Source organism: Poecilia reticulata, linkage group LG2, assembly GCF_000633615.1.
Source record: "Poecilia reticulata strain Guanapo linkage group LG2, Guppy_female_1.0+MT, whole genome shotgun sequence".
Lineage (NCBI taxonomy): Eukaryota > Metazoa > Chordata > Actinopteri > Cyprinodontiformes > Poeciliidae > Poecilia > Poecilia reticulata.
This window is the reverse complement of record NC_024332.1, coordinates 17,683,260-17,710,635: the sequence shown is the minus strand read 5'-3', so window position 1 is coordinate 17,710,635 and position 27,376 is coordinate 17,683,260. Positions and strand designations below refer to the sequence as shown.

Below are 27,376 nucleotides of genomic sequence, written 5' to 3'. Positions count from 1 at the left end.
CCCATGCACTCTGATGCAGCTTCTCGTCGGTAAGGAATGCTGCTGCGAGCCTGTCTTTAGAATGCTAATATGCTCGGCTGATGTAGGTCAGGACTTAATCCTGTAGAAATGATTATCGGCATACAACTGGAACTTCTGTTGCAGGATATCATTAACATTCAGCGCCTTTCCCACTGTACTCCGCAATCATCTTTGCCAAGACAAGAACATCACCGCAGAGGAACTGCAACAACCTAAATGAAAATTATATGTTGTGGCACCCAGCTAGGAAACATTTTTCACTCCGATTGTGTATTTATGGATGAAAAGGGTGTTTGCGTGTATGTGTGGGCGTGCCTCTGTTTCAACTCTTTAAGAATCAAGTTAAACTCACAGCAAATACTTAAAAAAAAAAAAAAAAGCATTTATCCCAAAATAAGTCACATAAAACACATTAAACATATAGAACATTTATTCAACACAGAAAGTGTTGAATAAAATTAAGACAGAAATTGCTTTGTGTCGATTTCAGGGTGAGGTATAATTCAATCCAACCTTGATTGCTGCACTGTGAAACTGAGAAAAACAAACATATGTTTTGACATAAAATATATGCAAAAAATTGGTGAAGAAATGTTAAACTGGCGTAGGAACAATCATCTTTTTGTATCATGGGATATCGTTAAAAAGAAAATTACATTTTCAAGAATCTTTGAGAGTTAAATACAGGATTTAAATGCTGTAATGAGCCTCTGTATTTTGTTAACAGTAAATGTAGTACAGTTATAAAACGCTTTTCAAGTCAGAGGACTACAAAGCGTCTTAACACTACAGTCATTCGCCCATTCATCCACTGATGGCTGTTAAGCTACATTTTAGCCACAGCTGCCCTGACAGAAGTGGGGCTACCTGTCAGTCGGCGCCACCAAGCATCCAGACCTCCACCAGCAGGCAAAGTGGGTGAAGAGTTTCGCCCAAGAACATAAAGGCATCGTAACTGAGACGGTGGAGCAGGGGTTTGAACTGGCAACCCGTCGATTACAGGATGAACCCGTACCTCTGGAGGTACTTCAAAGAGAATCCACATCTTATGATGAACCAAAAGTTTTTCCATAGTACCTACATAAACCTTCCCCACAGAATTTAAAATAGAGTGTTTCAATGTACAAGTCTCCTGATAAGACACAAACCCAATCTTTGTTAGTATGAGTTTTTAAACCAGAGGTGGTTTTGCAACCTTTAAATGATTTATTTTCTCTGCCCTACAGACGCCCTGGAGAGTGTGGTGGTGTGGAGAAATGGTATGTTTAAAAAAAAAACCCACAAACATAAACCCTGTAATCAGGCAGTGAGTGTCTGCCAGCACACACATTGGCTTTCCTCTATGCTTACCAGCTTTTTTTTTTTTTTTTGCAGTCAAATAGGGGAAAAGCCAAGCTACCTGCAGAGCATGGGGAATCCTTACAGTAATGGAAAAGTTGAAGCCAAATGGCAGTAGTGTTGTTCTGTTGGAAATAACATGAGTGCAGAGGGAGCTTGGAGGGAAAAAAAAGAAACGACTAAACAGTGCAGACATGGTGGAAACTGCAATTTTCAATTCACCTGCTTAATGGAAACAGCACTCGTGAAGACTAGCCTTGCGCATATTAAAATACGTGCTTGCTTTCAACATGTTTTCAACGTAAGTGACTGTATGCAGCAGGAAGGGCAGATTCCTCTGTTAAATGCATTGAAATATTCACCTAAATTCACAAAGCTGTGAAAAAAACAACCTCTTAAACAGATTGGCTACGTGAATGGCAGCAACAACTGGTATCAAGAATTTACTGTAACTTGGAATTATCCTTGAAGAAATTTAACCCACTGTAACTTTGTGTGGATGTGAATCTTAACTCAATTTTAACTTATCCAGACATTCAGACGATATAAATGTCCATTTCATCTCCCTGCATATTAATTAACAGCCATTTATTTATACTTATTTTAATCATAACCGAATGAGTAAACATATTGGGAATTTCATAAGGTACTAAACTTTTACTCGTCAAATAAAAATCCATTAGAGCTGGTCTGCACTGGGAAATCTAAGTCTGATTTAATGGATTTACCTCGGTTAAGAAATGCTGCGTCCGTTTCCCTTTGCATGTTTGTGTGGGAGTGCATTTCTATTTGTCAGCTAAGTCCGTCAGACGTGAAGACGTCCCGGCGCTTTTCAGTAAACTAAAAACAGAAGGCCTACCCAGTGCAATCAGAGAAAGACTAGCAAAGTCTTCATCAGGATGGATGAAGTTCTGTTGGGAAAAAAAAAAGATGGTTTTTTTTGATAATGTTGTGAAAAAGCAACTCAGAGCTGAACTCAAAAAGGCAGAGCCAGCAACAAAGAACCCTTTCACATTTAGAGTTCGACAAACATAAAAGCAACAGCCTTTCTGTTGTGCTGAATAATTTGTCTCAGTTCAGGAAACAGACAGAAACAACTTTTTTTTTCCTCAAAGAGACTGTGCTCAGCGTAGTGAGAAACGTTCAGAGATCAGACTCTGAACGAAAAAAAAAAATACTTGAGACTTAAAACCACAACAAAAAGGACAGGAGCAATTTATATAATGATACCCCTGTAAAATATGCTTCAGAAAAAAAAAAAATCAGTGAAACAAATTCAAATACTTCACTTTAAATACAAAGCTGAAACCAAACATGTACACATAACACACTCCCACACTGTCTGACATTAAAATAACCTAAAGCTTTCCGTTTTAAGTCAGAATTACCACCACTAAAAGAGACCAAATAGAGAAATGCGGACCTCAAAGTGTTAGGATTATCATTGGGTATGACCTCCAGATACCTGGAGGAGGCCATTTCATCTGTTCAGACAGTAAAAAGACAATGGGGATGCCCAGCCATCAGATTGTTCAAGAACGAGTTCTGTGTCTCAGAGATTGAAGTGTTTTAGTGCAAAGTTTGCCCAGAATCAGCCCCAGAACAAAGATAGTGGCTGCGGCTGGTACGAGTGTCATCAAAGTCATCAAAAGGAGGCAGCTGTCTTAGTTATCAGACAGCCTCTCCTGTAGGAACTTGTTCAGCATTTAAGTCCGTGAGGTAGACATACATGCTTTGTCTGTTTAACATCGTCTATGTATTTTCATGTCGTTTTGCATGTTTGAAATGCCCGACTGCAAAACAAATTTCCCAACAATAAAGGAAGTGAACTGAGCCGACACTCTGTCTACTCTTAATGCTCAAGAATTTCCCTTTTCTTAATTATTATAGTTAAGAGCAGCTCAGGTTATCCTGACCTGTCTTTGTAATTATACTGTTGTAAGATTAGGCTGCTGGAGGACAAACTGACTGCTTCTTGCTTTGCTACATTGTTTTTCTTCTCTCCGATTTTGCATGGTCTGCTGTTATTTTGAATTTTAACATCATGTTCTCTTCATTATTTTACACTTCCCTGAAGCTACAGCTGGTCTAGAGGCATCAGCTGATATAAAGCTGCTGACAAATAAATGTACTTCTTCTATGGATGATGCACTTGGCCCTGTTTTTCAGTGTTTAACCCCATATCTCTCCGTCACACAAAGGTATAGAGTAATCTTTGGTTCTTTTAAAGAGCCTTGAGATGACGAATAGGTGCCATATAAATAAACTAAATTCAATTTAGCTTATGATTCAAAGTGAAACAAGACATGTACCAACATTATATAGTTATTAAAGAAATGAAGGTCAATTTTAAGAAATATTTGCTCTCTTTTTATTTTGTCATTTACCAAACAGAAATAAGCTTCAAAATGTAGCCTGATTTTTTTTTTATTATAAAATGTAAAGGAATAACTGCTTCAACTCTGCCCAGGTATCATTTTCTCAGTGATTAAAGTGCATTAAGAAAACTAAAATACATTTTCCCCTTCAAAATAAAACATAAAAGAAGAAATCAAGTCTGTTTGCCTGCACTGAAAGAAAGCTTGCAACTCTTCAATTTCAGTGGAGCGAAAAAAAAAATAAAAATTTAAAATTGACTTGACAGATTTACTTAGAAAAGTTGACTCTCTAAAGGAAGAGTGAAAAAAAAAACTGGTGGAAGCAGTGAGAAAAAACCCGGAGGAGACCAAAGCTGACGATGGAAAAGGAAAGTGATGAGGATGAATACTAAGAACGAGCGAAAGTGACAGATTATTTGTGAAACACGACGCGATCTGGTCGGCCTGTTCCGGTGAACGGGACGACGGATGAAGTCAGAGGTGCTTGACTACACTTGCGTGTGCGTAAAGGTGACTAATCTTCTCATTTTCCAGCTCAGGACAAAATGTTGTAACGGCCCGCTCCGTCTGAGTCGGTGACGGGGACCACTTCAGCAACATATTAAACTCCACTCAAACCACATCTGTTCTCAGTCAGCGCCACTCTTAAAGGTCATGCAGGAAACTGCCAACACATAAAAGGTCACGTTATCTCTAATAGGGGAATGCATGCGATTAGAAAAGCCACTGGGTGGAAATCGGAATTAAACGAGAAGCCAGGCAGGAAATGCGTACAGTTGCAACTCAGCAAAGTTGAGCTTTGTGCTTGAAAGGTATAACGTACGTCAGCATTACCTAAAATTAAGCAGATGCTTGAAATAGAAGAGTGATACTCTGCCTTGTGGTACAAACACCGCGAGACATAGAAAGGGCTGCTCCTCCTCGGTTTAACACAAACACAGCGAGAATCAAAAGTTAATGAGTAAGTTATAAAATGATAAATAAATGTACTTTAAAGTGAGCTCCAAACTGCCTGAATTTATCTTAGTTTGTGCTTCTAAAACATACAGTACATGCTTTGGCAAAGGGCTGCAAACACATCAGTTTCAAATCGGTGCCACTGAATATCAGATGCTGTGCTTTAACACTTATTTTGAAAATCACTCGTGCCTCCTGAATCAGAGCAAACATGCTTAAAAATGATAGTTATCAAGGATTACTTTCTAGATTTCTTTTTACATGCAAGAAGACACCAAGAATCTAATCAGGATCTGAGGAAATAATATTTTTCATGAATTAAATATTTAAGATAGATGAACACTTTTGCAATTTTTTTAGACGTAGAAATTATGACTGCAACAGAAATAACCACAGAAATAATAAGTCAAAGTATGGTGTAAAATATTTATTTGTGGTTATCTGATGCAGGATTTGCTTAACTGGTGTGTTATTATCAGTGGTGGAGAAAATACTCAAAAAAAATTACTTAAGTAAAAGTACAAATACACAGAAAAAAATGTACTCAAGTAAAAGTAAAACTACCACATTAACATTTGTACTTAAGTAAAAGTAAAAAAATAGTGGCTTTTAAAAATACTTAAGCATTAAAAGTAAAAGTACTTGCTGAATGCATTACCTAATCCCTAATACAATATCATTAAGTGAACCGATAATATTTAATTTGAATACATTATAAATGTGGCATTTTAATGAACAATGTCACAGATAAAGCATGTTTTATTGTGTTTACTCTGTAACATAGTTTAGACTTAGATATGTGATTCTATGCATCATAATTTCAGGGATGGAAACATTATCACCTGTCCTAACATAACATGAACTTCACTTTTTTTTGCCACAAGTGGCATTTATTTTGAAAGAAATCCAACAGAAAGGGGATGGAAAGAAGGTGGGTGGGGGAGGATATGCAACCAAGGAGCCATGTAGCAGAGTTGTAGTCAAGACCACCTAACCCAAGACCAAGACCAGCACCCCGTGCTACGTGACACACACAAAAAAAAGTTTTACCTATCAAAATTGCTTCTCAAATTGATCTGAAAGATCCACATTCCCATAAAACACCTAGATACTTAGAGCTGAAATAAATTTTATCAGTAAAGATCCATCCAGAAGAATTGGATTGTTCCTGAATGTCATATAAATGCAGACTTTGGTCACAGCGTTGTCCCATATTTGCGACACCTCAGTCAACACCTCCACACAATGCATGAGTGACAACTTTTTTTCATCACAGATGCAACATGTGTATCTCAGTCAGTACAGCTAGCTTTGCTAGCATCACGTCCACAGATCTTACCTTTCTTTAAGCTTTCCTTCCAAGTGACAGCTAAAAGTTGGACAAAGTCCCCACCGTCTGTGAAACGAAGCGCTGCTGATTTTACATGTCGCCATATCGATTTATGCAGCGCTATTATATTACTGACGATTAGACAGACATCTCCTCCTGCTCACAGAAAACCACTGCGCATGTCTGGAGCTCCGCGTGCGAGTAAAGGTGGAGGCGATGGGTGACAACAGACACGTAAATCACATTTATTGCTTGGATTTTACGGCGCCACCTTAAGTCCCTGAACTTCACATTTTAACGGACAAAAAGCGCAACGCGACTTGGATGTAACGAGTAACGCGACAGTTTTGTAGAAATGTAGTGAAGTAGAAAGTACAGATACTTACTGTAAAATGTAGTGGGGTAAAAGTAGAAAGTATCCATTGTTAAATCTACTTAAGTAAAGTACTGATACACGAAAATTGTACTTGTACTTCGTTACTTCCCACCACTGGTTATTATTGTTTATGGATGTTAGATTTTACAGATGTCTTTGGCTCCTATTTGTCTGTTGATGTCACACCAGGTAAAAACTGCAGAACAACCCATAAAATAAATCTATATTTTACAGCAGCAGCACAGCCGCATATCGAAAATGGTATATTATTCAGACTTTTCATTTCAATAAGTTTCTTCTTTAAGAGTAATATTATTTTTCCTTTTTACAAAATAGGTAAAACAGCTGGACGTGGTTGACCAGAATGCAGTTTTTCCAAAACATCTTCGTTTTTGAGGATTTTATGTGCAAGACTAAGCAAGGTTATCTGTTATCTGGGTTTCTTATCGTGTTTCCTGGAAGATCAGAAATATTTTCCACTGGGTCTTCTCCTAGTGGGATGTGACCAGAATACCTCAAAAAGGAGGCAACAGGGAGGCATCCTGGTGTTGTGGCAAATTTTATTTCAGTCTAGTGTCTTGTGACTTTGTTCCTGTATCAGGTTGTGATTTTTGTTTTAATGTTTATAAACTTTCCCAGAGGGAACTTGTCTGAGCCAACGCACTGAAGCTTATTCCTTGGAGAAATAACCTTCAGTAGAGCAAAGATCGAGACAGCCTCACAGTGTTTATGATTTCTTCCCCCTATACTCTTCCTATAAAATTGACGCGTTGCCTCGGCTTCTGTCAGAGCTTCTCGCTTTGCAGTGTATCATTTGTAAACTCTCGCATGAACAAGACAATATTTGAACTTTTCTGCTTGATGCAAAGGATGAACTCTGAGCCAGAAAGGGAAATCTACATTCTCGTGGTTGAGAACAGTGGCCTCAACCTTAAGGACCCCTGATGGTTGGGTCGACCTGCCGAAATCAGTTCTCATCGTCGCAGTTCCATGACAAAAATTGTGTCATTTTGTTCGCAGCCTCATTTAGTCCACCCGTTTTTGTAAGAAGTCCCCTGGTGAACTTTTCACACACCAATGTACATCTAAAGCTGTCATGTTATTGGTCCTGATTTCATGAGCATGTCTTGTGTACCTTGAAGGCTTTTTGCGTAACAAAAGTCCCGTAACCACGTGACCTGAAGTTGTTGACCGTTTAACTTCGGCCCGACCGTGCCGGGCCCTTCAGAAGAGCCGATTCTCATAATTCACCTCCAAACCTCTCYACTTCACACTGATTGTTTTAACATGACAAAAAAACCACATTGTCTGCAATGTGGTTTTGCAGACAAAACCACATTGTTTTGTCTGCAAAACAATTTTACTGCCAAAAAGGATCGGACCTTGAGGCCCCCAAACTCGACGTCCTCCTCATCTCAACTCCTCCTCATCTCAACCTGATATCTTGTTGTTCTTAGCGGCCCTGGAGGACTTCATCTTGCATTCGGCACAAGTTCAACTTTGCATCAAGAGATGTAGCTCTTGACTTGGCAATATAAGGAGATCAGATAGCCTATAAAACCAGTATGTGCTTTGTACTCCTGCAATACCCCAAACAATGTTCATCAGGGAATGCCATCATAAACCTTCTGTAGATTGACTAAACAGATGTGGACTGGATCAAGCTGCCAAAAACCTGTCAGGAAATCTGTGAGGGCTGAAATCTGGTCCTCTGCTCCATTGCCATGATGACGGCAGCACTTCGTCTCCTTAATTTTAGGTTCGATAATTGGTCTTAGTTCTGTTCCCAACACCCTGGAGTACAATTTCCATGGGAGGCTGAGAGGAGTGATCTGTAAATAGTTTGTATTTGGTTCATAAGTACTGGGATACGTTGTCTGCTACTCTTCAAATCAAGAAAAAAGGAAGCAAAAACATCAACTGCTAAATTACCAGATTAACTACATACATATAGGTAACATTAAATACACCCACACACACACATAACCCACTCAGGCACAGCTGCGTCCTCATTGCATGGTAATTCCAGAAGGGCTTTTTTCTTCTGTTTCAAAGGGGGGTAATTATTACAACAGAGGGTAGGTATTAAGGGACGTAAAGCTGGTACTTAAAATGCCCATTCCTCCATTGTTTAAAACTAATAACACATTGTAGAGGTTGAAGAGAGTAGTTAATGTAGGAAGGAAGAGGGTGGGAGTAAAAGACACTGACAAAGATAGAGGAAATTGGGAAGATTAGCCAAAATAGCAAAACGAGTTGTGACTTTCTTTCATTATTCTTATGAATAAACTGCAAATAAGTTCATACAGTTTTGCTTTTGGAGGAATTCACCCCAACTTAATCTTTATTACAGCAACAATCAATTTCAGCTGGACGTAAGGATAATAAAACATCCCATCAGACTAGTTTGAGCAGTGTGAAGGCATTAGGTTACTTGATAAAACTTGAATCAAAGTGATTGTTTTGTCTGTGACACTTAAAAAAATGGTTCACAAATCATATGTATGCTTTATCTGTTGTGCTCCTCGGCAGCATATTTAGACCCGTGTGCATGATTGTAGAAGCGTACAGCAAAGGCAAAGGACCAGTACAGGAAGGTAGTGGGGGGGAGCGGAGAACCGTGGAAACTAGTAAGACAAAGACAGAAAAAGTCCATTAACACACTTGTAAATGAGCTCTAGCTATTTGCCCCACGCTGGGCCTCTTGAATTACAGACTGCGCCCGGGATGCAGATTGCGGATGGCAATTAAAGATGAACCGTGCGCGCAGACACGGAGAGAGGCGCACGCGCGCTCTCTCTCCCCGAGGCAGCCGCGCGGAGCGGATCTACTGATCTCCATAGCAACATTCACTGCCGTGGGCGATGGTGGCATGAAGACTGATCGTCATCATAAAAAAAAAAAAAAGAAGCAAAAGTGGAGCGGTAAGAGAGCAGCGTTGATAAAGGTGTTTGCTAAAGTGCACCGGCGTTCCTCAGTGGGGAGAAGTCGTGGCCTGGAGCCAGGAGTCTTCTTTGGCTAATGAAGAACTGACATAACTGAAGGGCAACAGCTGGTCTCGTCTCGTCAGCGAGGATGGAAAGATCTGCTTATGTAACACGAGGAAAGTAAAGGCGAAAGAAGGACTGCAGATAGCTCTCTGGGGTTCCCTCCTCCTCTGTCTTATCTTTTTCTATCCGACCTCCTCCTCTCAACCCTTCTGTCGTCTTTTTCTGCACCAGTAACTCTTCCAACAGCCTCAACCCTCGCTGATCGCGGGAGTCTGATAAATTATGGCTGCTAAGTCCATCGTACATCCACAGTCACCCGCTTACCAGAGTTTAGAACTTCTTCCTTTCCTCCCTCCACCCTGCCTAGTTTTTTTTTTTTTGGCACTTGTTTTTCTTCATTTTTCTGTTATGTAAGGGAGACAGAAGTGGAGCAAGCTTCAAAGTGAATGGCAAAGCCGCCTTTTCCCCTGCTCACTTTGCTGTTCATGCATGTCATTCCAGTGCCAGCCGTTCCCCGCTCACACACCCCCAGTCTCTGCCTGTCCTTGTCATTATTTTATCACTTATTCATCCTTTCTCACTTCTCTTTCTTATTGCACACTCATATCTTTATGCGTAATGGGTCAATACCTAAATAGCCACTGCACCTTTTTAAATTTGGCATCTTTCTGAGTTAGCTCAGATCTTGCCATTGCCATGTTGACGATATAGAGGATTCCGTGACGGAAAAGAGTGTCAAAGAGCATGTTTTAGATTTTTTTTAAAAACCAGACACTTCTCATTATATTAGCCTCCTCCTCCTCCTCCTGTCTTCCTTTGTTGCATCAAATACAGAGTGATACAGTGATGAGCAGGGTGCTCCTTTTCTTTGATTACCTGTCAGAGAGCCTGAGCATCAGAGGCAGATGAGGTAAACGCTATCATCAACTAAATTGTCTCTTTAAAGACAGACATGGGCTCAAACATGGAGAAACTCTCATCAGCGTCTGATACAACATAAGAGCTGGCTGCATAACTGCTGAGTTAAAACCTGGGCAGACACCCGCACACACACACACACACGCACAACCACATGACTGACTGACTGCATACACACACTGACAGTAGGCATAAAGTTGAGCTCAGACCAGACAGACATGAAGCAGATCTGTTGGCCTCGTTACGGACCAGACACACCGAGTCGAAACAAAAAGCGACAGATGTGTCAGCTCGCATTGCCTCACATCCGCTAAGCAGCACTTCCACAGAGTGTGGCACATGATCACCTGCAAGTTTGTGCACACACACACGCACACACACACACGCACACCTACACCTACACACACACACGCACACACACACACAAACTGCATGTGTACATTAAAAGCGACTAGTTCGACTGATCTGCTGTGCATTTCAATAAGTTGGAATATTACCAAGAAGTGAATTCAAATTAGTTAGTCCATTCAAAAAGTGATTACATTTCGATTCATCACACATTTTGAACCAGATTCAGTTTCTCAGAAACTTATACAGCACGCAGTAGTTATTCTTGAGCAGCTTTTTTTACCACACCGTTTTCTGCCACTCAACTTTTTGTTGCTTTTCTTTGATACAACAAAATAAACAACCATCCTAGCAATGACTTGTTGACTTAAAATATAATTTACTATATAATTTAATGCATTAAATTGTGTTGATGATGGAGGAGTAACAAAATAATGTGAAGCTCAAAAGTTGATTTAACATAAAACTGCTCCTGGTCTTGGCCCTTTGTAATATATGTATAAAAAATATGATAAACTGATTGGTGTATGCTTTATTTTTAAAGCCCTTTCTATGTCTCGCGGTGTTTGTACCACAAGGCAGAGTATCACTTCTATTTCAAGCATCTGAAAAGAATACACCAATTATTTCAAAAATACACCAATTATTTCAAAATAAGCAGAAATAAACACTTAAAGATTGTGCTGTGTGTAGTAACATATAGCACGTAAGCTTCAGTTTTTAAACTGAACTATTGATATCAAGTAACTTCATTGTTGGGTCCAATCGCATTTTCAACAACAATATTTTAATTGTTTTATCAATATTTAAATTCTTTAATCATTATTCCACTTCTGCAGAATCTTAGATATTTTCTTTATAAAAGACCATTTAGAGACAAGTGTTGCAAATTAACTCGCGCTATCAGCACCATAACAAAAGAATAGGATTGCCGCTTTGCTCGGTTTGTCTTTTGAGTGCCTGCAGCAGTGTTTATTAAGGTATTTAAAAAAAAACACACACCGCTGAAATCATTGATGGTGCCACTTTTCAAAGAAATACAAAACAGAACCACAGTTATAAAACTTTTGCATTTTCCCATATTAACTCCTTATAACCCTCTGCATACAATGGAAAAACGTCACTCGGCCGTTCTGCTGCACGTTAAAGGGGTAATAGGCAATTCATCTTCAGGAAGATGCATGTACGCTGAAGGTTTAAATGTACTCAGCAAAGATTCTAAAGTTTTGAAGCTAATAGCTTATGCTCTGTGTATGCAGTGATTTTCTTGCCAAGCTGAGAAATGCTTTTACCTTAAAAGCTACACATTATAATACATGGCAGAATAGAAAACTTTTCAGTCCAAGTCATTTCGCAGATTATAATGCTCTTATTTCTCCATCATGTACACCAAACTCTTGGCTGCTTCATCTGAACAGACAGAGCGAGATTCGCTGTCGATGGCGAATGGTGGACGTCATGTCCACATCGGGGTTGAGCCCCAAAGAACAGAAGACACCAAGATTGTTTTAAAGTATATCACTAATTGTTTTTAAAATAAACTTTTTAAAGAGTCAGTGAATAATCATGAGTGTGATTGTAATAAATCAATTGTATATTTTTGCACCCAAATTTGATTTTGCTAGTTATGTATTGTGTCTTGAAATTACATTTGTTGTGAATATACGCTATATGGATAAACAAAATTTAGTTAAATTGTTCAAAAAAAAGGAGGAGAAAAACAAGTCAGCTCTAGTAAATCTGTGTTCTCTTCGTGTTCAAAAACATTTTTTTTTACAGTTCAGAATATTATTATAAATAACTCCACAATGATTTTTGGATTCAGGTCTTGCTTACAATATTAAGAGCATCAATGATAATACTTGACCTGCATATTTGCATAAATTCTTGCTCCCATATCTGCCAGTCATATATGGGAGGTCACAAAATCAACTCATGATGCACTTTGTTTCATCCCAGGCATAAAAATGGAGGTGAAAAAAGCTTTTTCGTTGTTGGCACTCAATCTGTTGAACAATTTGCTTTCGTCAAAGCTGTGCAAGCTGCTCACCTTTCTAAGCTTCTCTGAAGCATGTTTTAGGACAATTTGGGCAGAATATGTATGTTTTAATTGCACCAACTTGTCAAAATCATTCATTTTTAATAACGTATCTGTATGTATTTGAATTATTTTACTGTGTTTTATATTCTGCTTATAAAGCCAACAGATTTTATGCTTTGTGCTGTACATTGGTAAACTTTTATTTTGAATGGGCTTTGCAAAAAAGTTTGAACTTTTACTAAGATATTTTTTTAAATAAACATTTTCTAGACCATTTTTGATGAATGATTAGGTCTTTACATAATACTGATAACTAAAATGTATTAAACCCAACACAGTTTCACTCACCAGATATCTTATTTCCTCTACTCTTTTGTTTACTGCAAGTAATTTCATTACACCAGTACTCTCCATGACGAACAGCAGCTCATTGTGTTTGGCTCTTTATAGCATGCTACATTATGCGGCGCTGCTCCCATCTCTGCCGCTGTATTTCCTCTCATCTCTTCGCCTCCTTCCCTCTCTTTTATTTTTTTCTCCTGTTAGGCATGTGTACCAGCTGCAAGTTCATTCATCATTCTGCAGACTCCTGCCCTCAGCCCCAGACTCCGTGATTAATGACGACCGCTCACAGACTTAAACATTTAGCTTTGTTTCGCTGACACACTACTTACCATGCTGGTCACCATTGGTTACTTAAAGCTGGGTTACTGTGCGACTGCAGAAGCACAGTGACGTATCAGTGGAGTGACCTTTAAAGGCTCTCTGTGTGCGAATTTTATCTCCGTACGAGGATATAAACGTGTCATTCATCATAAAAAAAAAATTTGCATACAGCCAATAAGCCTGTCTTGTGGCCTTTCTCTCCATTTATTAATGCACATACATTTATTCACTGTACTTTAAAACAATTTAAAAACGTTTTCCCAATATTGTCCTGTTGCTACAAAGTTTTCCAAATATATTTAGAAACTTTAATCTTTTTTTCAGATTTTGTAGTTTTACAACCACAAACGTCAGTGTATTTTTGGTACTTTCCAGCCAGATAGTGTATTTTATAGCACAGTCAAGTACCGATGTTACCATTAATTGTTACAAAATTGCTAAAACTTAAAAACTAAAGTACGTTATTCTGGAAAYAGACATTATACAATTAGATTTTCAACTTTAGAGAAATTCAGTGGGGAATATAATTCAAACCTTCACAAATATACTCACCCTGTGATTCATCTCTGAGCTGACAAAAAAGATGTGACACATACAGAGGTGAAAGGCAGTGAAAGGAACCGCAAAAGTGTGCGTGTGTGTCAGATACTGACTGACAGACAGACAGGAGGAGACAGAGAGTAATTTTTAATGAAGTGGCTCTGCGTTGACCTTTAGTAACTCTCTAGAGCAAAGTCAATTTCGCTTTCATCCTTCCCCGTGGAAAGGTGGCGTATCTGTTGTCACAGCTAGGTGTCGGAGCTTGAGATTGTCCTTGCTATTGTATAGATCTGTCGAATCCTCAAATCTCCAAGAGCACATGCAGAGGTCAGGAGGTGACATGCACAAGAGAGACGAGAGGCAAGGGATAAAAACGGATGTAGGGACAAAAGGAGGAAAAAAGGAGTACAACAAACAGATAAAAGGCCAGGCATAAAGGAGGAGCACAGAGGCATAGCACAGATAGTTAATAACTGTGGCATACCTGCAGATAAAGGCACCAATTATACAGAATATTTTCAGTAATTGGATGAATAATCAACTGAAAACAGTGTCTGGCTATTAAAAGCCCTGCATTGTTGTTGTTCCGCTTGGCAACATTGAGGTCGCAGTGTGACAGAAGTAGACTATAATCAGATATTATAAACATGATTTACATGTAAATCAAGCAGAAGGGCAGAGGCCATAGTGTCATGGCCCCTGTCGAAACAAGAGCAATATTTCTCCCATGCAATCAGCCCCAGTGACGGCTGATCAGTCCTGCTGCAAATGCGCTTCAGCTTGAAGGCAAAAGACGTTCTCCTTCAGGATTTTTCTGGTATAGAGAAATTGTATAGAGATGTTTTTTTTCCAGCCACAGCACGCCATCTATATCCTACAGCAGGAAACGCTGCGGGATATAGACCATCCCAGACCATCGCTGCCATCTCCACATTTTAATGGTTGATGTGATGTTTGTTTTTCCTGAGATGCAATGCAAGATTTACAGAACACAAATCTTTGCACTTTTGTCTTGAAGGTCAACACTTTGACCTACAAGACATCTTGAGATCATAAAGATGTTTTGTTGGCAAATGCGAGAGAGGCATTTTTTAAAATAATTTTTAATCAGAAGGGATTTTGGTCTAACCTAGATGCCATTTTACCCTGCGTTCAATCATAAACACTAAACTTGAGGAAAGTGAGGTCTGCAGTGTTTCAGAGGTGTTTCCTGGTTTTGTGTCCTCCTGAAAGAGTCATTGATGCATTCTCGGAGTAACTTTAGTCGACCAAACTCTCCTGGGAATGTTCACTGCAATTCCATGTTTTTTTAGCTTAAGACATGATGCGTTTCTGATATAGTTTTGCCTACTTCAGCTTCACAGACGGGTTTGTCTGGTAGATTTGAGTCACAAGTGTGACAAAGTGGAAATGAATTGATTGCAATTATCACGAACAATAAAAAGCAGCATAAACAAAAGGTATAGCAGTTTACAGTTTTGTTGCTAGATTTTTCTTTAGAAGACTGAAAAATACTTGGAATTAAATTTTGGCTTTCAATCTGAAGAGACATCCATCGTCTCATTTCTCTTAAGAATCAAAGAGCAGACACTGACGCAACAACCATGTGCTCTATTCACTGTAGACAGAAATCATGGCTGTCTCTGCACATAGGGTTATAGCAAAAAATAAGGTTACACTTTGGATGGGAAAAAAATAAAAGCATAATTAGCATCAATGCTGTGCGCTTAAGCGCATTTTTCTTTCGACGTCGTTGCGTCATCTAAACCACTTTTCCGCAGTCTTCACATTACACCCGGTGCTTTCTGCGTGCTTGCTCCAACAATGTACCGCACCAATAAACGAGCTTGTATTTTACCGTAATAGCCAACACTGTGTGTTTGTGGTAAGGCTTAAACTGTTGACCCTATCAGTAGATTGAAATGTGTAATGCTTATCACAGTGATCAACATAAATTTAACAGTGTGCGTAATACCTCTTTATGCTAATGCGGATCTACTGGAAGGCAATCCTCCAGGCGGATGGTGTAATATAAACCATTACAGATCCTTGGAGCCTGCAATTGTTTGCTTGAGCAGGACAGGAGGAAAATAAATGGGCCCAGAGAGGGGCGTCTGTCACACAAGCTGAGACAATTATCTATATTACAGATATTCGTGCCGGACTCAGATCAGACAGTTTATGCAGTGGCTAAATCAAAATAGCTGACTTCAATAATAAAAACAGTCCCACAAGAAGGTTATGGTATAAAACAATTTTGAGCATTAAACATATGTCATATAAGCCCCAAGCAAAAATAAAGAGGTTTTAAATCAAAGCATTTCCATAAATCATCTTTATTTTCCATCAACCACAATTATATACTACATAACAGTGTTGGTCTGACTCTCTAGTATTACATTGCAGTAAAATGGACTGTTTATCATAGTGGAAAACACGGAAATATTCAAGGGGTATTAATGGTTTTGCATGGGTCTGGTAGCTTTATAACCGTCACCAGTTTGTTGATCACAACTTTTGTCTTGCAACTTATTAATAAAGTTCCAGTGTATAACACGTCTCCTCAGGTGGGGAAGATGATGAAGAGGCCCATAGTCTGATCCTGAATAAAATACCTTCTAAACAGGTGAGCCTTCTACATACATACATACATACATACATCAGGCTCCACTGAGTTTATGTGTTCACTTAAACGTGAGAAAGTTTTGCACAGTTCAGGTTAGAGGCATAAAGAAATAGCCCTTCTACTGTTGCCCAGTGCATGTCTAGTCCTGCTTGCTGAAATAATGGATTTTAATTCATTTCCAGAAGAGTGCACCCATCTGGTGGCTTTGGGGGGCAGTAAAATCCACTATCAGTTACAATTATTCCAAAGGAGAGCAATGTGCTCCGAGCGTGAGTGTGACCCATCCACCCCGACCAGTGCAGGGCTGTGCAAATATCAGCTCGGGTGATTAAGAGGGAGAGCTGGCGAGATGCTCAGAGTGGTTGTGCTGCGTAAGCACGAACCGGATCCCTCAAGCACGCTTGCCGCACTGGTGCGTCCGTGACAAATCATCCCGAGGGAATCAACACCAAGCCAGTGACTCGATTTGCGTGCGATTCTGTTTTGAATTTGTCGCTGGAGTGTCTAACATTCCACTTAGTGTAAGGGTGTGTGTTTTGAGGGCTTCCATCAAATCTTCCACCCAGAGGTAGATTTCGACAGCCCGTCACTTGGGGGCAGTAGAAAAAATAAATAAAATCTAGAAAACGATAAAACTGGGGTTTTCTGGTCAAATTTCAGCCAACTCGCACAAAGGCAACCATGTTTCCTGTAGAAACAAGATTAAAAAAAATGTCAGGATGCCCTGCAAAAAAAGAGAGAGAAAAAAATAACTATTTGTGATAACAGCACATAGCCGATGATTCCTGTAACGCTCACACAGAGCACACACACAATACCTTGTTGGTGGCATTGGGGCTTGTTATGCAAAACAGAGAAAATCTTTTACTGCGGGAATTTGGCAAGACAAACATCCAAGGAGCCGAGGCTTCAGAACGGAAAGGGGGAAATCTGACAAAGTCCCTCTTAAAGGAAAGCAAACTCTGACAAACACAGCTTCAGTCTCTTTCTTTTCTAAAAAGCTCTTTAGCGATTCCCTCAAACGTCGCCCTCCTCGTGGTGCAGCTTTTTCTTTTCTACTTCACTCCTGTTTTTGTGGTCAAATCTTTGCGCCAACATCTCTGGGCTTTTATCCAGCACACCCCTGCTGAGAGTCTTCTGTGAGAGCTTATGTAACATAAGTGTTTGATTTACATCTGCCTGTGTGCGCGGACGACGCATGTGTGCGCGTTGTGTAAAGCCAAGATGGAGGCTGTCTGAGACCTGCACTGTTTGCAAGAGAAGAAGAGATAAAGTGGGTCTGTGTTTCCCGGCACTGTTGCAGATTTATCTCTCTGCTTATGGCCCTGATTTTATTGCCCATCAGTCGGCCTACGCTAGATACCATTTCTCCCTCTCTCGCTCTCTACTTTTCACTAACCATAAGGGACCGGCTTCTTTCTATGCACGTTCCGGCTCCTATAAATCTGCCACCTTGCTCCATAAAGCTGCTCAGGGCATGCCTCGACAAATATTAAGAAAGAGAGAATAAATAAATAACAGCTAAATAAATGAGAAGCTGCTGTTTAGAGGCAGAGTGCATTTCTGCACACAAAATGAAGCCCTACTGTAAAATATTTACCTCTGTCTTGGTGCTTTGGACCCTCTGTGAGGAGTCTGCGGGAGCTCACTGCACAACATCACAGACTTTCTCTTCCACTGTCCCTCATGTCTCGGCTGCTCTGCGTGCTCATCTTTTTGTTGTTGTTGTTGTTGTTGTTGACGTCGATGGGTGTGCCAATCCCTTTTACACCATATAAACAGATGAAGCTGTTCTGCTGTTCTTTTAGGATCACATAAATATAACCTTAACATGTCCAAACATTTTTATTGTCATTATAGTCAAACAGCGCAGTCTTCATCAGACCATAAACCATTTCCACACAAGGCCATTTCCTTGGTATTTTAGGGGGAAAAAAGGAGTTTCTGGGAGCTTCCTCTGAGTTCATGTTCACTATTCATGGATCCCTTCGCCGTGAATAGTGACACCAGCGTTTCAAGCAGTGTTCACTTCATAGTGTGCTTCATGCTGGATGGTTCTTGTGTTAAACTAGCTAAATCCTGTTTCCCTGTATTTGAGGGTCAGCGGAGCTTGGCTCAATCTTAGATTCATCTTCTAGTTCTTGTCTTGGCTCTTTCAGCCTTAAAGAGATTCTGGTCATCTTGCAGTCGGCCGTCCTTTCAACTCTAGCCAAGGATTTTTTTTTACTGATATTTAGGGTTCAGTCAACGTTCCTTCACTCCTGACTTTCCACATGATTTAGGATCATTATTTGGTTGTAGAAACCGACTGGTTTTATTTCTACAGCTAGTGATTTTTGCTTCCAAAGATTACCGGTGTTTAATTTAATCCATTCGTCCTTCTAACAGTGAAATGTTTCCATATTAAAAATCCCACTGTTTGACTGAGTAGGCCTATTGCTTAAGAGTTTAAAAGCTCTTCTTTTCAAAGGATACTCGAGTCTTTCTCCTACAACTTTTTCTGCTTTAAAAAGTCCTATTCTAATATCAGTCCAGAGGACTCGATAAAAAAAGATTACGTCAGATATTGATGGCTAAATGTGGTAAGGGAGTAATTACTGATTAAGAATACAAATTAATGTCACATGTAAATCTCAGAAGGACAGATGCTTAAGATAAAGAGATGTAATCACCAACTCATATAGTCACAGACAAATAAGGTTATTATTCTGCTCTCTGTTCTTTGCTTAAAGAGGAATAATATTTCATCGCAAACCAGAAACTGGTTTGTTTCCAAATGAAAACACTAAAACTTGAGAGAAGCAAAGAAAAAGTAAAACAAAAATGTTTTAGATCAAACACGCATGTACAACCACTTGGTTAATAGTTAAAAATGTTTTTTAGTTCAGTGACAGATTGAATCTTTTAGGTTTGCTTAGCTTTAACCTTTTATTTTTTTCCTAACAAGAATATAAAAAAAAAATTGACGTGAGAAGTAAAACACTTCAGTTGGAATTCTTTATGCTGTCTCTAATGAGAAGGTTACTTTTTGTCTGGGATTTTTTTTTTTAGCAATTTCTGTTCACTTAGCTTTTGCCAAAGGTCTTTTGGTATCAAACTTTTTAGATTTTTCCTTTTCAATCCAAGTTATGAAGTTGTATTTGTTTAAAACATGAGGATTTTTCCAAAAAGTTACTTATGAATTATAGTGAAACTCAGTGATCTGACAATATATTTTTGTCCACTGGGTCTTTATGCATTCTGCTAGTTTTGTTTTCCCAAAACAAATGGCTAAAGAAACTCATTACGTCTATGAAATGGGTCTAAAGAGTCAGGACTGCATGGGAGTTGGCATGCTGTGGTTTGACTTAATATTCATCAAGTTAAACCAAACAAAAAGTCTAGAACCCTTGGTAAAACTTGTGGACAAGCTCCAAAATGCTGAAAAGCGTGAAAGGTAATCCTTTGAGTTTTGAACAAACTAAACCTTTATAAAACACGTTTTTTAATTAAATGTTAAAATCATAATTATTAGTGGAAACTTTGACCTGCTGTAACCAAAAAAAGCTTCTACATGCAAGTTCACTTTGACCTCTACTACTGCTCTGTTTTCTCATTAAAAATAATTCCCAAAAAATACCCCAGTTTCACAAAAGCCCACAGCCATTTACTGCACACGTATGCAGAGCGGAACGAAAACAACACAAGCAAACAAAAACAGAGTCACGAAGCAAACAATGAGGATTTAAACAATTGTGAGACATTTTCATGGGAAAAGCCAAACCTTTCCTGAATCCCAGTGGAGTAAAGATAGAGACAAATGACACAAATAGCTTAAGGGCCCGCATTGTGCAACCTGTTCATGCATAGGTGCGAGTCGGCTGACATGTGAGGCTGTACCTGTCAGTTTATCAACAGCAGCAATTTTTCACCCTTGATCAGCCGACCATGGAGGCATTTCAAATGAACTACCTGCATTCCAGCAGCATCAGATTGAAGACAAAAGGCAGGCTCTCGGTGAATTATTGGACCTTCTTTGGGTTTTGTCTTCATACCTCCCCCTTTCTATCACAAACTCTTCCGATCCCTCTCCAATTCTCCAGACCTCTCAGTCTTGTCTGATTGGCTGCACTGTGACAGACACATTAGCCATTCACAGCGTGGCAAGCGCCATGTGGACAGAGGACTGTGCCCAGAAATCAAGCAATATGCTGTCACAGGGAAAAAAAAAAGAAAAAAGAAAAACAACAAACAAACCACTTGCACACACTCGCTCTTGCATGCGTGCCCACATGGTAGTCCCATTGTGACCTCACGTCAAAAAAGACAAACAACGGCGACAGAAAGCGGCCGCCTCTCAATGTGGCGAGCCCGAGTACGGAACCTCGGTACCATATGGGCTCTTCATTGTTGACAAAACAGCCCTAGGGATGGTAGCACCCACAATTAGCATATACAGAAACCACTTTTTCATTTTCACCCTCTCCCCAACAAATAAGTGCCATCACCGATCTGCATGTATTGCCCAGAGATGCGTGGAAGACGATTTGTAAAGTCATCAATTTCCTTTAATTTGTGAACAATAGTGACAGCAGCAGGGAAAAAAAAGAAAGAAAGAAGAAAAATAAAACATCCTAAGATGGTCTTACCGAGTTGTGTCTCCATGTTTGTCGTCTTATTTTCTGCCGGAAACAGGATCTTTGGCGGGTCGACGGTTATAGGAGCTGAAAAATAAGGAAACAGATACAAACTGAGGCCAAAAGTAAAAAATAAAAAAAACACGTTTGTCTTTCAAAACATAGCCGTGGGCATCTTTATTGCAACAGTTCAAGCTTCTGCAGGTATAATGTTTCATTCACCTGACCTACTTGTAATTAATGCATCAGCACTTTACTAAAAACATGGCAGCATTTATTCTGTCTAAGTGTTATGTACGTGAAGAGCCCTCGTAGAGTGTGCCTCGGAGAGAGGGAGCAGCTGATGCTCTAATGATGCTAATCATCCATACGGTGGATGTCAGACCTGCTGCTTAAGTCTCTACTCTGGGGAATGCCAGAGCACGCTGCAGTTTTATGGTTTGTACAGAGGTGGCGGCACTCTTTAGGGTTAAAAGGATTTAAACATTGTCTTGTATTTACAAAGAGGAAGATAAATAAGAAAAGGGGAGGCCATGATTTGACACAACACAATTAGGATTAATATTGTGAATATTTCTGAACATTGTGATCCAGATGCCAATTAGAATCAATATTTTGATTCTAATCAAATATTGATTAGAATATTCACCATTAACTTTAACATCTTAGTCACTGAAATCTATTTCAACTGTAAGCATCACAGTTACTGTAGAACATCTTGAAGTGCTTTTGTAGAACTTTGAGTAGTTATGGAAGAAACAACATTTATTCTCAGCATCATTATTATCAAGGGCAGTGAGTCCATACAACTCAATAAATATGCAATTGGCAAACAAAGTGGCACTTAAAATGTAACACCAAATACTGGATTCAAGTCCTTTGCAATTGCAAAATTGCACAAACTGATACATGTTTAATGACTACAATATCGTGCAGAGAGCAGCTTTATTCATGCAGGTACACAATTTGTCACTTAAAACCACAAAAACAGTAAGTCACAGGTTTGGAACCGAGTTACACCATTTCCCATTTGATAGCTAATTACCATGTCTGCAACACCAAGATTCAGTGTTTACAAGTCAGGGACACTTTCACGTTCATGTAGTGTTTATACATTCACTTCAGGACGCAGTGCTGGATGTTTTAAAACCTTGAGTTTGAAATCATGAATCGTAATTATTATCATAATAATCATGTTTTGTGTGTGTGCACAATAGTCATAGTAAATAGAGTGTAGTAAATTAATTGAGGAATGCTAAACTTTTCCTCAGCATTCTGGAGGAGTATTAACTCCATTTCCTGTTATACTACAATTAATACTTCCCATTGTTCACCAAACACAAGACACACTCTTTACATCACTAATAGAACTAAATTAATTAATATGTGTTAGGTAATAACATCATGTTTTTAAATACATCATCAGAAGCTACAATGAGCGAATGATTGAATATAGCTTTAATGCTGAAAATCAGAGTTTTTTTGTTTTTTTTTGAGACCTTCCGCGTAGTTTTTGGAAGTTAGATGATAATTATAGCTGAAGAACTGATACAGGTCTTTGTTTATGTTACACTTAAGCTCCCTTGGGTAAAGTATCTTGCCCAAGCTGCACCTTAAATTCAATTCAATCAGTCTGATCTCTAGCTGGTGAAGTAACTGAGCACATCTGGAAGCAAGACAAACTGTATGATGATGTTCTTATTTCTTATAAGCAATGGTATTTCAACATAGGGCCACAGTGTGGACCAGTGGCACACAGGCAAGTTTCAAATTTTTGAAGTGTGGGCACCAACGACCAGCATATTAGCCTAAAACTCCCAAAAAGCCATTTAAATTTGATCAAGCATTTTTAATAACAAATGTAGCAACTTAAAAAAAAAAAAAATCCATTTTATTTTCTGCATTTCTGCAAAACAAACTATTCCAAATATGTTAAATCTTTATGAATAGGAAAGCTCTTGTCTTAGCACTTCCCTAAAACATAATTCACTGCAACCAGAGATGATTTTCTGAAAACCTTTTCATCCATCCATTTTCTGTACACCCTTGTCCATCAGTGGGGTCGTGAGGATTGCTGGTGCCTATCTCCAGCTAACGTTCCGGGCGAGAGGCAGGGTCACCCTGGACAGGTCGCCAGTCTGTCGCAGGGCAACACAGAGACACACAGGACACACAACCATGCACACACACTCACACCTAGGGACAATTTGGAGAGGCCAATTAACCTGACAGTCATGTTTTTGGACTATGGGAGGAAACCAGAGTACCCAGAGAAAACCCATGCATGCACAGGAAGAACATGCAAACTCCATGCAGAAAGACCGGGGCCGGGAATCGAACCCAGAACCTTCTTGCTGCAAGGCAGCAGCTCTACCAACTGCGCCACTGTGCAGCCCGAAAACCTTTTCAGTTTCATAATATCAGATCGATAAGATGTCACAACTGCTGGTATGTAAATAGTGACTGAAGCTCAGTGATATCTGTGAGAGGGGCGGTCACGGGTGTTTAGTCACGACTGTTTGCACCGTTAATAGGTAATCAGCACAAATTACACTAGATACGGAGGCAATTTTAATTACATATCAAACTGCTATACATAATTACACAATGGGTGATCCTATAGCTAATTATGAACCAGGCAAACAAATGAGGGCAATCTGTGTATGCAACACAAGAGGGGAAGCAGACGTGGTAAAGAGATGGACGATAGGAAAAAGTTGAAATTCTTCTAAAGATCAAATTAACAAGCTGCAAGAGCATAACCCACATTCCCTTGCCCTACTTTTGACATACTGTGGTTACTTTAGAAAGTCTCATCATCTCAATTATCACTCTTTTATGAAGGATACATCAATTATCCTGGTTGGGAGGGACCACCATTTAAAAAGTGACGGACTCGAATCTGCTCTAGACAAAAAGACTCTGCTTACATTGATAAGCACCCATTGACTATAAATGCAATTAAATATGCAAATATACCTGGGAAAGTGTAATAAAATGGTTTAGTGCCTCACAAGAAAATAATGGTAACCTCATGCGTCTTGTATTTATACTGGATTTTATGATTGTGTGTTATGTTTGTAAGGTAGAACTTAACCATGAACACGATCTAGCATTTTTAACAAGTAAATTTAAGTAAAAATAAAGCATTAAATCAGCACAAGCTTTTGGAAAAGTTTCTGCTACTCAGAAAATGTTTTTGCATTCCAATTTAATGCTACAGAAAATCCCATCTTATCTGACAGTTCTGTGGGTGAAATGTGGGAATTATTTAAGCTTCACAATTCTGATGGCGTCCTGGATTTGCATCTTTTGAGGGATCTGATTGGCTCATTTGGGATATCTAGGCACATTTTAAGCTTTTAGATCACTTTAAACATCACTGTAAAACACAGTTTTTTAGTAGCCTAAGGGCAGAGAGATGCTGTATTCTCTGTGCTGAAAAAGCAGAATACATTTCAAGAGCTGATACAAAAAATAAACTATTCCGCTTCATAATAAAATACAGTGTATTCAACCCTTCAAAGCACAACCTTTTGAGTAACACAAGAGCTAAAAACAGACAAACTAGAGTCACCGAGCCAGAGCTTTCATGCCCTGTTATTTTTCTGTGTAAACCAGAGAACATACATAATCATATTTTTTTCCCTTAACAGTTTTTTTTTCTAACTCCAGCTAGACAAAAATGTATCTCCTGTTTATACTATTTTGCTATTTTTCACTTGTAAAAAGTAAAAACATGTCATACAAGTACATTTACCAAGTATAATTTGATTTATGATTTGATTGATTCATTTCATATAAAAGCCCCTATATATATATATATATATATATATATATATAACCTATAAAAGCTGGGACAGTTTTAGAGGTAGTTTTACCACATTAACCTGGTAGTTTTCTTCACTGCAGCATGGTGTAGGTATTTTACTTCAACCACTGTCACGCATTTGAACAATTCCATTCATATTAAACTATCCATATGTGACCAGAATACAGGCCCAGTTACACATATTTTAAATAAACTGCTTTTATGCTCCAGTTACTAAAAGGTCTCAGCCAATTTCCAAATTCTGCATCTAAGCACTTAAGAAACTTGTGAATGACCAGTTAAAGAAATAGTTTGAATTAAAAGTATTTCAACTGTAATTTATTTCTCTAAAGCAGCTGACCTGTTTATAGCCTTATTGTAATTATTTGACGATGACATATTCTGCCACAGCCTTTCGGATATCATTTAGAACAAGTTATCAAAATAATTTTTTAAATCTTAATTTCATTTTGCCTGTTTGTGACAAAATGTGTTTCTCAGGGAGTGGGATTTCCTTGTAGCAGAAATTTGAGGTCTGCTCCAGTTTGATGTGGCGAAGAGTAAAAAAAAAACAACAAAAAAAACAACAAAGCTCTATCTGATAATCTGTCATAATCTGACAGACAGTGTCGCCTGAACATACATTTTAATTGCACTCAGCATATCTTGCAATAAAGTACAACAGGACCTTATGTTGTCCAGTTAAATTCAACTGAAGCATTTTATATATATTTCAATCACAAATGTTTATTTTCTTATTTGATAAATTGTATTGTTTTCCATTTGTTGTTTTCAATTGAAAACCATGTAATGAATACAGTCTGATTTGATACATTATCTGTTTAAAGGAGGCCCATTTTCAAACTGATATTATGCCTCTCAAAGATTTTCTCTTAAATTAAGGTATGATAATAATTCAACAGACGTTAAGGGCTTATGTTTGTGCTAAAAAAAAAAAAAAGTAAAATCCAGTGATTTCATTGCATTTAAGTAGGTTTTAAGTGAGACTAAAGAGCAGCTAGCTTGTGCTCTGTATGTTTGGATGTGTGCGAACTGGACTACATGTCGGACATATGAACAGAGCGTGGGACTGTGTGGGCGTAAGCTTTGTGATCAGTCATCCAGAATCCCAATTCTGCTTGGTGGCAAAGCTCAGTGGACTTTCCAGATGGATTATTCCGGGTGACCGACTAGGCAAACAGCAAATTAATGAATTAAGGATAGAGCTAAGATACTTGGATCACTGGGGTTTTTCTGTCACTGTTCTCATTTGCGGGGCTGCTGTCTGGGATTTGCATTAAAGATGTTAGAAAATTGGTTATAAAGGTGAAAGTGAGAACAAATCGGATGAATGAACTACTCTAGCAGACACATCAACACACGCATAAAGCATTTAGACTCACTACAGATTTTTAAAAAATGTATTTTTAACCACGAAAGGGAGTTAAGCTTGAGAAATAAAGAAAGAAAAAATAGGGGAAAGGAGACGTGAGCAAATATAAAGTCCTTGTATGTCCCTAAAGACGACTTCTCCTCTATGGCTGATAGACTCCTGTACTATACTGAAGGAGATCTCCATATATTAAGAGTGACCTTCCTTTGTTTTATACTCACCTTTCAGCCAGTTTCATTTCAAACCTGATGGCGCAATAACCTCCCTGTATGATTTTCTTATAAAGTCACCTTATTGCATAGAGAATTTCGTTGCAGACCAAACTATTTCCCGCATGAAAGCAGCTGAGCAGTGAATTTGTTGGTGTCATCTGTGGGGAAGATAATAACAGCACTTATATTCATTCTTAACCATATCACACAGCATCACTGTTCAGCTCTGTTGCTCTCTCAAAAAGCCATGGAAGAGCCAAAACATTTCAACATATAAAAAGAGAGTGAAATTCACTCCCCCAGAACAGCTTTGACAAGTTTTTGCATCAATATCAGAAAAAAACAAACACAAAAAACATATCTATTGTCACAAAAAGAGAGAGAAACTACCCACTTTTGAACCAAATGGTCATTTTAGGTTTTATTACCGCGCTCAGATTGTCTAAAGATGAAATATGTCAATAATCAAGCTGCTCAAAGTGGAGTTCCAGCTGTGGGACTTTAATAATACACACTTTTGTGAAACACGAATAAAAAAGAAAATTAAATGTCTCCCCGTCAGCTCACTGCTCATTTCGAGGCTACGCTAACAAACGACTAGAAGCTACATTCAAGAATTCATTACCTAATAACTACGACAGAGAGAGCAATTAAAAATATATCTGTTGATGGATGAAAGTGACAGAAAAGCCAGAAGATAAAAGACCAATGAGAAGTGACAAAGACAGGAAGGCTGGGAAAATGTAGGATTGATTACAGCGTTACTGTTACTGCTGTCTTCTCTGCATGCGAGTGTGAGCGTGTGTATGCGTGTG

General features: G+C 38.8%; 1 protein-coding gene across 4 annotated transcripts in view; it reads right to left on the bottom strand.

The window, feature by feature from the left end:
- The window catches only part of il1rapl1a (interleukin 1 receptor accessory protein-like 1a), a 176,252-nt gene that overhangs the window by 42,740 nt on the left and 106,136 nt on the right, over positions 1-27,376 (bottom strand). For all 4 annotated transcript variants that reach the window (XM_008434092.2, XM_008434110.2, XM_008434101.2 and 1 more), the window contains exon 5: positions 21,158-21,232. In XM_008434092.2, the coding sequence (XP_008432314.1) occupies positions 21,158-21,232 (75 nt within the window). The remainder of the gene's footprint in view (positions 1-21,157; positions 21,233-27,376) is intronic.